This window comes from Serinus canaria, chromosome 4 (genome assembly GCF_022539315.1).
Source record: "Serinus canaria isolate serCan28SL12 chromosome 4, serCan2020, whole genome shotgun sequence".
NCBI classification, from domain to species: Eukaryota; Metazoa; Chordata; class Aves; order Passeriformes; family Fringillidae; genus Serinus; species Serinus canaria.
The window spans coordinates 59,849,521-59,864,655 of NC_066317.1; the positions used below are offsets into that span (position 1 = coordinate 59,849,521).

The following is a 15,135-nucleotide window of genomic DNA, read 5'->3' on the forward strand; positions in this document are numbered from 1 at the left end:
TGGCCGGCTTTGCTTTGGTCGGGATTTAGCTCTCTGACACATTTCCATGCTGATCAGTTCAGCCTTTCTGCCTTGGCTTTCAGCTTCCATTAACTCCAGTTTTTCCATGAAGTGGCTGTTTATCCATGACGTGCATAGTCTTATGGACTGCGCTCGATACGTTCTTTTTGAGCTTCAGGATTTCATCCCAGCTGGTTGAGCTCTTTCTTCACGTGCTCGCAGTCCATGGAGCGCGGAGCAGTTCTCTCCGAGCAGTCACGGTGGCTCCGCAGTTTGGATTTCACATCTCAGCCTGATGTTTTCTGCGTGGGCTGACAGGAGTAGAGCTAAAAGAAGAAATTCTTTATTTCTTTAATCCTCACCTGCCCGGGGAAGGGCTGCTTCCGTTTGGAATGTCACACCGACAATGACAATGCCAAGGCTCCGCCCGCGAGGCCCGGCCCGGCCCCGCTTCCCCCGTTGCCGGGCACCCGCGAGGCCCCGCCCCTGCTCGTGCCTGGCCCCGCCCCCTGGCGGGCGGCCCCTGCGCGGCGGCTCCGCTCAGGGCGGCTCCTCCCATTGGCCGCGGGAAGGGCAGATGGGTCCGGCTCCGCCAATCGGAGCCGTCCCCTCGCGCTAACACCTCCCGCGCCCCCCAGCCCCAGCCCCATTGGCCGGTGCTGGCCGCGGCCCCGCCCCCCGAGCGCGCTGCCATTGGCGGCGCGGACGGCGGGGGCGCGGCCGCGCGCGCGCGCGGGCGGGGTAAGATGGCGGAACTGGGGAAGAAGTACTGCGTGTACTGCCTGGCCGAGGTGAGCCCGCTGCGCTTCCGCTGCACCGAGTGCGCCGACATCGAGCTCTGCCCCGAGTGCTTCTCGGCGGGCGCCGAGATCGGCCCGCACCGCCGATGGCACGGCTACCAGCTGGTGGACGGCGGCCGCTTCACCCTCTGGGGCGCCGAGGCCGAGGGCGGCTGGAGCAGCCGCGAGGAGCAGCTGCTGCTGGACGCCATCGAGCAGTTCGGCTTCGGCAACTGGGTAAGGGGCGAGGGACGGGGGCGGGGTTGATCCTTCTGCTCGGGCCGGCGGCCCTGACAGCAGCCCCGGGGGCGCGTCCTGCGCTGCGGAGCCCGGGCTGCCCCTCGCTCTCCGGGAGGGCTCCCCGCCGGTCCGGGGAGCGCACCCGCAGCTCGGAGCTGTCGCTGCTCGAAGTTCTGCGTTCGCCTCCCGCCAGCCCGTCCGTGTCACAGACCTGGCACCTGCCTCTGAGCCGTGCTCGGCCTTTGCCTCAGTGTGTCCCAGCTGCGGGCCGGCTGTTCGCCTTCAGCGTCACTGCACAGCCAGACGTGGGTTTAAAAGCAGCAGTAAGAAAGCATCTCACAGTCACAGAGTGGGTCAGGTCGGAAAGGACTCCAGTGGGTCATCCCGGAGTACATTGCACAGAACTGCATCCAGACGGTTCTTGGAGTTCTTGGCTATTTCCAGTGAGGGGGAATCCACAGCCTCTCTGGGCAGTGTGTCCCAGTGCTCGGCCACCTGCACAGTGAAGAAGTTCTTCCTCATGTACATGTGGGACTTCCTGTGCATCAGTTTCTGCTTGTTACATTTTGTCCTATTGCTTGGCACCACAGAGCAGAGTCTGGTCCATCTGACACCTCCCTTCAGAGATGGACTTTGGTGATGTCCCCTTTCAGTTGTCCCTTCTTGAGTCTGAACAAGCCCAATTCCCTCAGCCTGTCCTTGTAAGGGAGTTGCTCCAGTCCCCCAGTCATCCTCATTGCCCTCTGCTGGACCATTTGATTAATTTTTGATTGATTTGATTTTTTGTTACTTATGTTTTGCTTCATTAAATATAAAGACTGTTTCAAAAGTGTATAATCATTGCAGCTTGCTTAGTTCTTAAATAACTAGAAAAGAATAAAAATGGTTACTCTTTCAGTAAACACTGTTTGTTTATTTCCATGTTATTCCTCAGCAATATGATATAAACAAGCAAAACCTAATCCATACAGTGCTATTGGTGTTGGCTTGGGACTTGGAAAGCTTCCTGGTTATGGTGAGCTGGCTTTGTGGGAGTGCCATGGGTCCTCTGGAATCACCATGGGGTGCTGTTTTCATGGGTTACTTGCCTCCATGCACTGTAAACACTCATCCAGAGCTGAAATCATAGATCTGATAGAAATGGGACTAGAGAAGTATTGCTAGAGAAGTTTAGGTAACTGGGAGTTGGCTTTTGAGGAGCAAGGAGAAAGTCGTGCTCTTTCCTGAGTGCTCATTATGCTGGAGAAGTAATGGGAAATGTATTATTACCCCTCCTTTTTTTCTGTTTAGGAGGACATGGCTGCTCACGTGGGCGCATCCCGAACGCCTCAGGAGGTGATGGAACACTACGTGAGCATGTACATCCACGGCAACCTGGGCAAGGCCTGCATCCCTGACACCATTCCCAACAGGGTGACGGACCACACGTGTCCCAGTGGCGGCCCGCTGTCCCCCAGCCTGACGACGCCGCTGCCGCCGCTGGACATCTCGGTGGCCGAGCAGCAGCAGCTGGGCTACATGCCCCTGCGAGACGACTACGAGATCGAGTACGACCAGGACGCCGAGACGCTCATCAGCGGCCTCTCCGTCAACTACGACGACGACGACGTGGAGATCGAGCTGAAAAGGGCTCACGTGGACATGTACGTCAGGAAGCTCAAGGAGAGGCAGCGGCGGAAGAACATCGCGCGAGATTATAATTTGGTACCGGCCTTCCTGGGGAAGGATAAAAAGGACAAGGAGAAAGCTCCCAAACGGAAGATCACAAAAGAAGAGAAGGAGTTGAGGCTGAAACTGAGGCCTTTGTACCAGTTTATGTCCTGCAAGGAGTTTGAAGACTTCTTCGAGAACATGCACAAGGAGAGGATACTTCGAGCAAAGATTCGGGAGCTGCAGCGGTACCGGCGAAACGGGATCACCAAAATGGAGGAGTCGGCAGAGTACGAGGCGGCCCGGCACAAACGGGAAAAGAGGAAGGAGAACAAGAACATAGCTAGTTCAAAGAGAGGGAAGGAAGAGGGTAAAGAAGGTGAATTTGCTGCCATTGAAAACCTGCCTGGCTTTGAACTCTTGTCAGACAGGGAAAAGGTGCTCTGCAGCTCTCTGAACTTGAGTCCTGCACGTTATGTGACTGTAAAAACTATCATCATTAAAGACCATCTCCAAAAAAGACAAGGAATTCCTTCAAAGAGTCGCCTTCCCAGTTACTTAGATAAGGTACTGAAGAAAAGGATTTTAAACTTTCTGACAGAAAGTGGTTGGATATCCAGGGATGCTTCATGAAATTCAGCTGATCTGAAAAAACACACCAGAGGCCCATTAGAGCCTCAAGGACTCCGTTATTTTTTCCTTCCCTCCCCAAAGATACAGAAACCATGTCGCTTAAAAACACAAAAGAGCAAATACATAAACCTCCACAGTCATCATGATCCATGGTGGTTTAAGTAGACTTTTGCTTTGGATCATGAAAAATACTTAATTGTGAAACTTCTGCATTGGATTTCACTGCTTTTGGTACATTCTTAGAACAGATTTTTTCATATGAACTTACTCAAGTCCAGTAGTCCCAGAGTAGTTGCTTTAGTCCGTACTATTGGATAAACGAATATCAGTGCTTTTCTTTGAAGGTAGGAGATAGTTTCCACTGAATGAAACTTTCTTCACCCTTTGTTTTGGTTTTTTTTTGGCATAATGCTGGCAGCAAAGTGAAGCTTACAAAAGTCCTGTGCTCAGGAGGAGGTGAGCAGGGACTTTTGTGACCAGTGCTAAGCTTTCGGAACATTCTCCTTAGTAACTACAGCCGAGGTGTGGGGACGCTGGGATGAGAGTTCCTGTCAGGAGTACAGCAGGGCTCAGCCGTGGCAGGGAGTGGAAGGAAGGAAGGAAGGAAGGAAATGGGGTAGCTGAGATGCTTCCAGGGACTTGTGCTGTGGAGGGGGGTTCTTGAAGAGCTCCCAGCTGATCTGGGCATTGTTTTGACCTGAGTTTCCTGAAACAGACCCCTCTGAAGAGTTGAAGTTTCCTGCTTGCTACTGGAGTGTCAGGAATTCCCAGCAGCTGTTTTGCTCTGTTCCAGAGGAGGGGTCACCTACAGCAAGGTACCTGATTTGGGCCAGAAATGGCATGTGGGAGAATAGGCAGTGAGGTGTTTGGCAGAAGTTGAGAGCCTCAGGCAGTAAAATCACTTTTTCCTTACTGGGGGACCCTGCGTCTCCTCTTTTGGGGTCTTAACTGCTGAGCTCATAGAGGCTGAGGAGGTATAGCTGCCTCCTGAATTTCATTGGGAAGTCAGGGAAAGGGAGCAAGATTCTCAGATGGGGTGTGATCGCTGAGATTGGTCTTTAAAAACAAAAATAACAATTGATGCAGATTTGGTCAAAAGGCACAAAGCGTTCCTAAATTTGGAGAGCTTAATCCAGCCACTGTGGGGTTCTAATTGCACATACCTTGAAAGGTACCAGCCCAGGCACATTGAATCTGACTTTACTGACAGGGAGAAGAGCAGTGCACCTTGGGAGGGATCTCCTCCAGTTCTGACAGCTGCTGCCTGGAGTGCTGCTGGAGCCAGGCACCAGCTGGGATGTAACACAGTGGGAAACACAAATGCCCACCCCACAGTACTGTTCTAGTTAGATCTGTTGATTAAGGGAAAGATGTTGAAGGAGGATTAGAAAAAAAATTTTTGCCCATTTCATCCTTCAATTCCCTGCTGGTATTTAACCAAATGAATAAAAACCAGTGGTTGCCATGTGGAAGATGGAACAGTTACTTGTGCCTAAGCCTCTCTGCTGGTCATGTCTGGAGCAGGAAGCTGTGACTGGAGGCAAGCTGGGCAGGTTTTCTAGAGTGCAGGTGTACCAAACTTGGGTACTATATGACTGGCTTCTATATGAGTGCAAGACCTGGGAATGTCATCTTGCTTTGATGCTTTGGACTGTAGTCAGTGAGGATACCACAAAATCTTAAAACAGTATTAATTCTGCAGTTTGGCAGAGGTATTCTGATCAGAACTGGGTTTCATTTAATACATCCAGCATTACCAAACTAGTGTTACCAGTGAGTTAAGAATAAAAGGGGTACAATTACAAAGCCAGCATTTCTAAGGAAAAAAAAACCAAAATTCTAGTGCCTTTTTCTTTTGAGCTTATGTTATGTCCCTTCAAAAAAGGTAAGGGCTATGTCCTCTGGGATGTAATACTTCATTTGGCTTATCTGTAAGTGGTTTGTTGTGGCATACTTGAGACAAAACTGTCTCTTCTTGGCAGCGGTGGAGCTAACTGCAGTGTGCTGAGTAGCTTTAATAACCACTTCCACCCTATATGCATGTACAAGCAGCACACAAGTTCATAAGGTGTAAACCCTTGGTTATTTTCTCTGTCCTACTCCTTTCTTTTCAGCAATCTAGTTATGCAATTTGGTTCTTCTGTAACTTGTTACTTAACTGCCATAACATGCTGTTTTGAAGCCTCAATTCTGCATGTAGCTGGGAGTTTTAAGAGAATTGTTTTGGTTTTGGTTCTTCTGGGGTTTTTTCCCTCAAATCTGTGATTTTCATATTTCTATACTGTTTTGGCACATCTAAGTTAAACTGAAGCAATAGCATAAAGCCCATCTGAACAATAACTTAGGAAAAAATCTAGGCACCAATGAGTCATTTAAATGTTGAAGTGAATTCTGCATTTACACTTTGCAGCTTCTTAATTCCTCAATCCCTCCAAAATGTTTCTTTGGTGCTAGATGTAACTTATTGAACATCAAAATGAATGTAAAATAAAAGTATTTTTAATGTATGCAATATGGATATCAATATTTATTTTGTACTTGCAAGCTAACTCAAGGTGGTAAATGTTTGCTTTAGCAAATATTAGTCCCTTGGAACGGGCTTCCCTAGAAGCAATGTCTCATTTTCAGCTATGCTTTTAATTTTAAAGGTGACTTGCACTAGAGGATGCTGCTGTTCCATATTTCACATGGAACTAATTTAGTCTAAGCATTTCTTTGTTATGAGCTGCTGGTTTTCTGTTTGATTGCTTATAAATTGAGATGCAGTTAATGTTAATCCAGCAATTTACTACAGCTGTGCTGCTTCTCTTCTGTGGTGAAGGGGCTGAGGTGGCAAAGAGCTCTTTCAACTTGTATTTTGTGTTGATCTGGAAGTGCTTCCTGTACTGTACAAATAATCCAGCCTTCATGTTGCTAATGACAAGGTGTTTTATATGCTTAATGCTCTTGACTTTTCTAATTAAAGTTATTACTAATGATAGTATCTGTCTTAACACCATTGATGTAAGCCTGTGGAAAAGCAACACTCTAAGCTGTTGAAAATACTGATCTTGTGCTCTGGGTGGGGGCTGTGCTGTGTGTCCCATCCCAGTGCTGTGTTGGAGGGAGCCTCCATGTGCACTGCCCAGTGCTGGGCTCAGATGCCACAGTGCTCTGTCTCATTCCCTCCTGCCCCTGCTCCTGGCAGGCCCAGCAGGCAGTGAGAACAGTGTTTGTAGGTTTGCACTAGTCTGTGACCATGAACTGCCTTGGAAATCTCCCAAACTAAGCTCTGCCCTTGTCCTCTCCTGCAGCCGCTGCATTCGATCCCTTTGCAACTGGAACAGGTTTCAGGAACCTTCTGGTTTACTCTTCTCACAAAATGGTTTTGCCTGTGCCCCAGGCACTCCTCTAAGTGATGACACATTCAATACTGTGAAGCAAGATACCCCACGAGCATGTTCAGCTCATCAGCTTCTTTCTTCCTTAAAGGGAATGTTGCATTCATTTGAAGTTTACATTTGTAGCTGTGCCAGACACACAAATGCCTTTGCTGAAATCACACAAAGCCTACTGATGTTGTGCACACAGCCTTTTACTAGATTTCTGCATTGTGAATTGGTAAATAAACTCATATTAAAGTTTCTTTCCATGATTGATTTAACAATAATGTAGCTTGGGCAATGAGGAAAATGGCTTAAGTCTTTGCAATAACAATTGGAGCTGCAGTGTAGCTAAATGTGATGGGTGCAAATGTGGTGTATGAGATAGCTAGTACTGCTGGTAGCTTTGTTGGGTGCTTAAATTTCAGAACTACCTTCCTCTGTTCCTTGATTTCTTCAGTGCTCCTTCCTGGGCTATGGCAGACTGCAGAGGTGGCTGGAGCTCTCCACAGACTGACCCACTCCAGCCAAAGCCTTTCTGAGGGCAGGCCAGGGAAGGGGATTCACTTAAATGAGAGACACAGTTACCAGCTTTAAAGATTACTCTTGTGCTGAACATGAACAGGAGCTTGTGTTTGAGAACACCCCCAGCCCTAATGAATTGATGTAGCCCAAAAATGACAGTTTGTTTGAAGCTCATTAACATAACCTTCATCTGCTAGGGAACAATGTGTCCCTTTGTTTTAACTCTCTACTACAAAACCTTCTATACTAAGGACATTATTATTACATTTAGTTTAGATCCAGAGGGATTGGGGGGGGACATAACACATGACAGTTCTTTAAAGGTATATTAAATAGAACCTGGTCCCTTTTTGACATCAGTTATGAGAACAGGTCCCAATCAAAGTGCAACAAAACCATTTCTTCAATCCTTCAATCCTACTTCACACAAGTGCAGTGTGCTCTTAAACCCAGAGGAAGGAAAGATACATCCAAATTCAACTTCAGTATAGGAAATCCCCTTTCCCCCCCTCTATTTTGAAACTTGATCTTTGCGGTTTTTTTCCCTGTACTTGATTAGTTTAAAAAAAATTAACATTGTAGTTGTCTTCACACATCAGATAATTACTCTCCTTCCTCTGCCCAGTCCAAGCATTCTTTTGTAGAGTTGAGAAAGAATGAATCCTTAAATCTGATTAATATGAATAACCTCCAAACAGTTTTATGCACTTAGGCTGTTCCTGATTAACTGCTTGATTCCCATGAAGGAAACCATGTCTTAAGGAATGACCAATCACTTCACACCATGAGTAGGTCGTGTTCAGTAAGCTCTTGGTAACTCTATCTGAATCACAAAAAATATAATACTTGACTTTAAGGTAAGATGCTCCTTAATCCAAAATAACCAGAAACATGGCAAAAAATTCAGAATTACTTACTTTTTACAGGACCTAATAATTTCCCTAAGTTTGAAGATCCTGTCCTGTGTGTTAATAGTGTGGACTTTCAGAATACAAGAGAGCAGATCCTTTGTCAGTTGTGTCACTTGCCAGGTTCCACCCATTCCTATCCAGGTGACCAGACAAATGTCATTCAGGTAACCATGTGCTGTATTTTATGCTGATTCTGCAGGACTGTGAGCAGCAGGTGGAGTTAGACATGGCAAGAGCTGCATAGAGAAAAGTTCTGGTGCAACCTAATAACCAAACTGAGTAAATGTAAGAAATAAAGAAAATGAAACTAAGTTCACACTTTGGTTTGAGCACTTACATGCAATTATTTATATAAGTCTAAAAAGAAATCACATACCAAACTCTCAGCAACTCACTTCTTTGCCTGTTCTGGCTCTCATCAGGATTGTAACTACAGTTTGCATAACAAACTGATTGCAAAGCTGGAAGTTACAAGACTATAAAAATTATTTAAACCATCTTATACAACATTAAATTAAAAATCCAGAGATAGGATAAATTCTATTGGTTCTTCAATGCCATACAAGTATTAGATGGTTTTCCTGATTCAATGTTACTACAGGACAAAAAGGTTGAACAATTACAAAAGATATCTGATCTCCATTGCCATTTATTTACAGTTCAGAATTCACACAGGTTTCAGTTTCAGTTGTTGAGAGATTATTTTTGAATAGACAAAACAGGGCATTTACCCCATCAGTGTGTAAAAGCTGATGGGTGCTTGCAGAAGGCAGGTTATTTGTACTACATCACCCACTTCTGCAATGTGAGATTCTAAAAAACCAAAGGAAGTGTCTGAACCACTATCTGCATTTTCAATCTACACACAGTGATAAACTTGAAATTGCAACATTCTCGTGAGCGTTTCATTCTTTTCAATTTAATTCACCATCTCAGGAGCAATAGTTGTAAAAAACATTATCTAATCTAAAGCATTAGAGGGCTTAATGGCTCTCTTCACACTGAAGAAGAGCTTATGGGAACAGTGATGTTGAAGGCCACTAAGCAGGAGAATTTCATCGGTTACTTCATTTTCACTGGGACACCTCAACCAACTCATTTAAACCTCTCAGGGAGCAGAGGAACGAGGGAAGCATGGTGTGAGAGAAAAACCATCCAGCTGTTTAATAGGTGTATGGCATTTGAAACTCCAGCTGGAGCAGCTAAGCGTCCTTCACCACGCCCACCAGGGCGGGCCGCAGCGTGCGCCCGTGCAGCTTGTAGCCGATCTTGGAGACCATGGCGATGGTGCCGGGCTCCTGCCCCTCCACGGGCGTGTGGAACAGCGCCTCGTGCTCGTAGGGATCGAACTTGGCCCCCACAGGGTTCAGTCTGAGCAGGCCATGCTTTTTAAACACTTTCTGAATCTGCACTTCTGTCATGACAAGACCTTCGTACAAGCTCTTCAAGTGAGGATTTTCATCTTTAATTTCTTCTTTTGGAACACTTTCTGTTGCTTTCTCCAAAATATCTGCAACTTCTAGTAAGTCCTTACAGAAGCTCTGGATCCCTGAAAATGAATAAAGGAGGAGAGAATGGGATTAGTCCACTGAGGGAAACGAGTGTTAAAGTCCCCCAACCTCACAACCCCAAAAGCTACAGCAATAATCTGCACTCTTAGACTTTTAAGAATATATGAGATACTGTAATCATTTGGGGTAAAATATCCTTTCCAGTTCTGGATGATAATAAAGAGCTATTAGAGACACCTTGAAATCCACACCATCTCCTCTACTTCTATGGAGAAAAAAAAAAAAGTGATTTTAACTCAAAAGAGTAAAAGGCTGATGACCTAACAATAATAGAATTCTTACCAAAGCTACCGAACCTTCAGATGGTTTCAAGTAGTTTCCTCTTGTCTCCCTCATCACCCAACATTCAAAGCATTGTTGCCCTATTCCTACCTTTTAATGTGATGTCATAAAAACATTTGCAGAAGACAAGCATGTAATCAGACTCATGAGGATTTCAAGAGATGAACAATGATTCTTCCTTGAATGAAAAGAACTTGCACCTCTCCCTCCCTCTACAAACCTCTTTTACAGAACCAGCAGCTGTGCCTTGTAAATACTGAGCAATTTCCAAATTAATCACAGTCCCTGTCCTAAGGCTGTTCTCTGGCTCACACTAAAAGAATCTAGACTAATCTCACTTAAGGCATTAGCAATCAAGAAAAAATTAAAACAGTTCAATAAATTAACACATTTCTACATAGAGCTAAGCAAAGGACAAACAGTGCTGGGGTTTGGTTTGGTTCTTTTTTAAGCTGGATTCAGCCTTTTTAATTCTAGCTCATATTTTGGATGTTTTTTTTTTTCTTACCAAGAAGTGATATGACCATTACCAGAGGCTGATTTTTTGGTTTAAACAAAAAAAGCCCCACAATTGTAGAAGCATGTTACAAGATCTGTGGGAACCAGCTAGTTCTCAGGAACTGCACAGCTCTGTCAAGACTCAAGCTCCTTACAGAACAGTAACTAGCAATGTCCAAGTAGTTCCAAAAATCTGAAAAAAAACTGTCACAGTTTTAAACTAGAAACTAGAGCTGTGATTGGGGCTGAACTGTACCAAGTATAGACAGATCAGCTGTCTAGTTATCTGGATCAAACCAAATAACCAAACTCTTCAGAAGGTGGTTTGGTTCGGTTTTTTACTGCATACGTTATGTTTGCAAATATCTGACTGAAACTCAGAATTTATGCAAGTCTCAGAAATGAGTTTCTCCTTTTTCAACAGAACAAGCACTCATCCACAAGCAGTAAAACTTAAAGATTTAGTAAAACTTACAGATATAGTTTTCAAAATAAATTAGTTTCCATTGTAGCACCTCTGAGCTCAGACATGACTCCAAGTCCTTTGCAGTAAGTAGAACATTAGTGAAACAATGCTTATTGCAAATCAACCTCAGGATGAAGCAAACATCCATGAAAAAGAATGCAAGAGTACTATGTACTTTTTCTTAAAGTACACTTTAACTGAAGACCCTGTATTCAGGATTTAGAACTTGAATACTGAGAATTAAACTACAGCTGTGTATGGTGTACAAGAGCAACTCATTTTTCAAACACCAGGATAAAACAGCACTCTGCTGCTGCAGCACTTGCACACAACTTCTGTTTTACAGATTTGTGCTGGAAATGTCAAAAAGCTAAATCAGATGTTACTGGCCTGGCTCTTGAAAGAAGATGTGCTTCTAGCACTCTCACAGCCAGTGACTGTGCATTCCTACACTGAAAAGAATCCATTCATTCAGAGGTACTACTTCTATTTGAAAGCTGTCATCTTCAACAGAACAGTTATTCGACTGTAAGAGGCTAAAAAAACCCCACAAAAATATCCCAAAATCAAAAAAGAATCAAATTCAAAACGAACACTAGGAACAAAAAACAACAAAACCCCCCAAACAAAACAAACAAAAAAACCCCCAAAAAGCAAACAAAAACCCCTTAACCAACCCCAAAAAACTCCTGAAAAACCAACCAATGAACCCAACAAAAAAGCCCCCAAACAACCAAACACCCCCCCTTCCCCCCAAAAAACCAGAAGCAAAAAAAAAAAAAAAACCCAACCAGAAACCCAAACCAGAAGGCAAACCAATATTCTATTATTGTGTGCTCTTGATTAGATCTGAGACCAAAAATACGTGACAAAGGCAAACTTCAGGCTGCAAAACTTACTAAAAAATCTACAAATGCAGTGCACATTGTAGGAAACCAGATTCCCAATTTAGAGAAAATGTCAGCTGTCGACTTCAGCAGTTTAAGTCTTGCCCTTGGCTGGGGAGATGATCACAATTCTGATTCAAGTTGAGGAACTGTTCAAACCCCTCTGCCTCAAAAGCATTATTTAAGCAAGTAGTCAGAATCACTGGCAAGTACAACTTGTCAATACTGCAAGTCAGCTTCATTTTTCCAGGTTTTGCATTTCCTGGTCTCACTGAGTAAACACCAGAGAAGCCCCCACTGACCGTATAACTTTGCCTCTTCTACCAGTTTCTGGCTCCTTTGCCTCACGTTTTCTGCATCTGCCAAGGCACGCTTGTACTTCTCCTAAAGAAGAAAAACCAGTAACAGAAGTTATTCCTCCTAGTCAGGCAGCTGACAATAATCCAGCATATTCAGTATAAAACAGCATTTTAAACAGTTTCATACTCTAAATCTACCATTTAGGGTAATCTGAAAGATCATGTCAATTATCACATCATCTCTCCTAGCAAGACAAAAGTTTGCTTCGCTTCAGAAGGACAGAAATAAGGGAAAGGAAATTAGATAGTTTTCCAAACTCTTAGTATTTGTCAACAGATTAACTGGAAAAAAAAATTCACTCTACAGACATATAAAGTTCTATGAACCCAGTATTTCTGCTTATTCTGCTGTGTGCTCCCAGAAATCCTTCATCAGTCATGAGGTACATTGGCACTACAGCAAATCAGATTCAACCCAGCCATGGCTTTCAAACTATCCCTTCCCTCTCCATAAACACCACAGAGTGCCTTCAGTCTTCTCAGCCTTTACAAACTATAAAGCCTAACTCCTCTGTTGTTTAGGTCAAGTTTTGGTCTATTCCTAGAAATATGGCCATTTATCAGCAATGCACTATGATGTGAAATACAATAAAATTAGTAAAATAAAAATTCACGCTGAGTGCTTTACCAACTAACCCCAAATGGCTTCCACCCTGAACATGCTTGAGCTTTGTATGCCAGTGAAAAATCTCAAAACAGAATAAAAATAGTCAACAAGCTGGTCGAAGAGCTGCATTAAGCAACCAACAGCAAACTAAGATATTAAATGGCACCTCAAATCTTTCCTGTAGAGCTTTGGGAAAGGCAACAGAAAGCAAACTCAATCCACATATGATCCACAGGTGCTGGTTCTATAGAAGGTTCTGGGCTACCTCTTGAAGTCTCAAATGTCAGAAAGACATTTTATATAAAGCACTCATTAATATCTTAGCTTAATGCCCACCTCTCAGGGCATCCTTCAGCTGCTGCACAGGAGAGAAGGCAAGATAGGCCGCAAGGACACACAGCAGGGATGTGATGCTTCAGCCTCGAGTCTGAAGGGCTCTCCCACAGAGAAAGCTTGAAACTTCCTAACTACAGCCTAAGTACACTATTCTACAAAAGCTAAGCACCATTAACTCTGACCTTTGGTAAGTCAGCAGCTGTTTCCATGAAGTCTACTGTTAACACACACAAATGCACACACCAGAGACACAATCATACCCTTCCATGGCTCCCAGAAATTACTTCTTCATTGAGCAAAACCTATGTGAAAATCAGTAACAAGTTTTCTGGCAGGAAAAGGTCCAATTCCATCCAGAAACTGGAAATAAATTAACCAAGATCTTAATTTTTGACCAGGGATGCATTCCAGGTCTTGCAGGACATGTACTTAAAAGTTTAAAGAAATTAACAAATTGCGGATTTTACACAACTAAACAGGAGTCACATAACCATATTCAGACTGCACACTGAGAACCCACAGTGCAGGCTCTTGGGCACACAGCTTGTAACATGTGCAACCTAATAACCCAGGGGCACTTACAGTAACTTCTTTTAGTTGTTCTTCCAGTTTGGCCTTTTCTTCAGCTAGAAGTTTTTCAGCAGAGCTGGGTTCCACCTTGTGCTCATTTTGGCTCTGACTCTGGTCCTCTTCCAAGTTCTGGCCAGTATTTTTCTGCTGTGTTGCTGCACAAAGCAGTCGTGGCGATGTTCTAAGGCAAGAAGATGGGCATTATTATTCTGTTGCTAATTTTGCAAGATATCAGCACTTTCTAGATATAAAAGACACTTTGACACATAACATCCACGAAGTACTAATTCAAACAATTCTAAGTCTGTGAATATTGCGTGCAGAACCCGCCGTCAGAAGCAGCAGATCTCCGATCATTTAAACTGCAGTAAATAACTGCTACAAGATATCAGCTTGTAAGTGTCCACTACATTCAGTTTACAGCCACAGAACTTTTAAGGGGAGCACGCGTTTTCAGCCCTGTGCTCTATGAAGAAATTCCGTGATGCAATCGCCGGCAACCAGAAAACCCAGGCGCAGAGCCGGGCCCGGCCGCTGGAGCGGCACCCCCGTGCCTCCCGTCCCCGCCGTACAGCGACACCCCCGTGCCTCCCGTCCCCGCAGTAGAGCGGCAAGCCCGGGCCCGCCGGCACAAACAATGGCTCTTCATCGCTCCGCGGCGTTCCCGAGGCTGAGCGAGCTGAGCCACCCAAGGACGAGGCCGCTGGACCAGCGCCGCACTCACACACGGGCTCTATCCCGGCCCGCCGCACGGACACCCCGGCCCTGGAGTCTCCGGGCTCCCCGCAGTGCCGGCCCGAGCCGGGCCGCTCTCCCGGAGAAGGGCAAGGGAGAGGAGCGAAGAGCGGCGGGGGATGGAGGCAGCTCCGGGCCGTCCCGTCCCGACTGTCGGACGGGGCTTCCCAGGGCTTGGAACCCAGCGTGGCGGGACCGCGCGTCACTCTCCTCCCGGTGCGGCGGTGAGCGCGGCCCCGGCCCTAATACCCGGTGTGGGGCGAGAGGCGCGGCGCGGCCCCCTCACCTCAGTGCGACGCTCAGTAGCGGGAGGCGCGGGCGCAGCGCTCCCCGCACGCACTGGGCCACGGCCGCCATGGCGCTTTCCTGCCCGCCGGCCCCCTCGGCCCGCCCCCCGAGCCCCGCCAATCAGCGAGCGGGCGGGCCGGGAGTGACGCGGCCGAAAGCCAATCAGCAGGGTGGACGCGGCGCCCCGGGCCGAACGGGCGGCTATTCCGGGGCGAGGCGCGCGTGCCCCTCTGGGCGCTCCGCCGCGCCCCACCGTGACGCGCGGCGGGCGGGGCCGCGGGCGGGGCGCGAGCCGGTCGCCATTTTGTCTGATGGTGGGCACGGTTGCAGTCGGCGTCTTGTAGGCGCTGCTCCCGTGGTCATCCTGTCCCAGCTGTGACTGGAAAAATTTGAAGATTTTAGCTCATTTTAAGTGCTGGATATCCCGTTACCCATA

The 15,135-nt window shown here is 46.1% G+C and overlaps 2 protein-coding genes across 2 annotated transcripts; one reads left to right on the forward strand and one right to left on the reverse strand.

Annotated features, from left to right (window-relative positions):
• The first annotated feature begins 707 nt into the window (after window positions 1-707).
• Window positions 708-6,282, forward strand: TADA2B (transcriptional adaptor 2B). The gene is made up of 2 exons (XM_009099264.4): window positions 708-1,016; window positions 2,310-6,282. The coding sequence occupies exons 1-2, from the start codon at window positions 747-749 to the stop codon at window positions 3,300-3,302; spliced, it is 1,263 nt and encodes a 420-aa protein (XP_009097512.1). The 5' UTR covers window positions 708-746; the 3' UTR covers window positions 3,303-6,282.
• A 2,449-nt stretch (window positions 6,283-8,731) lies between these two features.
• GRPEL1 (GrpE like 1, mitochondrial) lies at window positions 8,732-14,858 on the reverse strand. The gene is made up of 4 exons (XM_050973348.1): window positions 14,698-14,858; window positions 13,689-13,857; window positions 12,107-12,188; window positions 8,732-9,649 (listed from the first exon to the last, which is right to left on the reverse strand). The coding sequence occupies exons 1-4, from the start codon at window positions 14,766-14,768 to the stop codon at window positions 9,303-9,305; spliced, it is 669 nt and encodes a 222-aa protein (XP_050829305.1). The 5' UTR covers window positions 14,769-14,858; the 3' UTR covers window positions 8,732-9,302.
• Window positions 14,859-15,135: the final 277 nt, after the last annotated feature.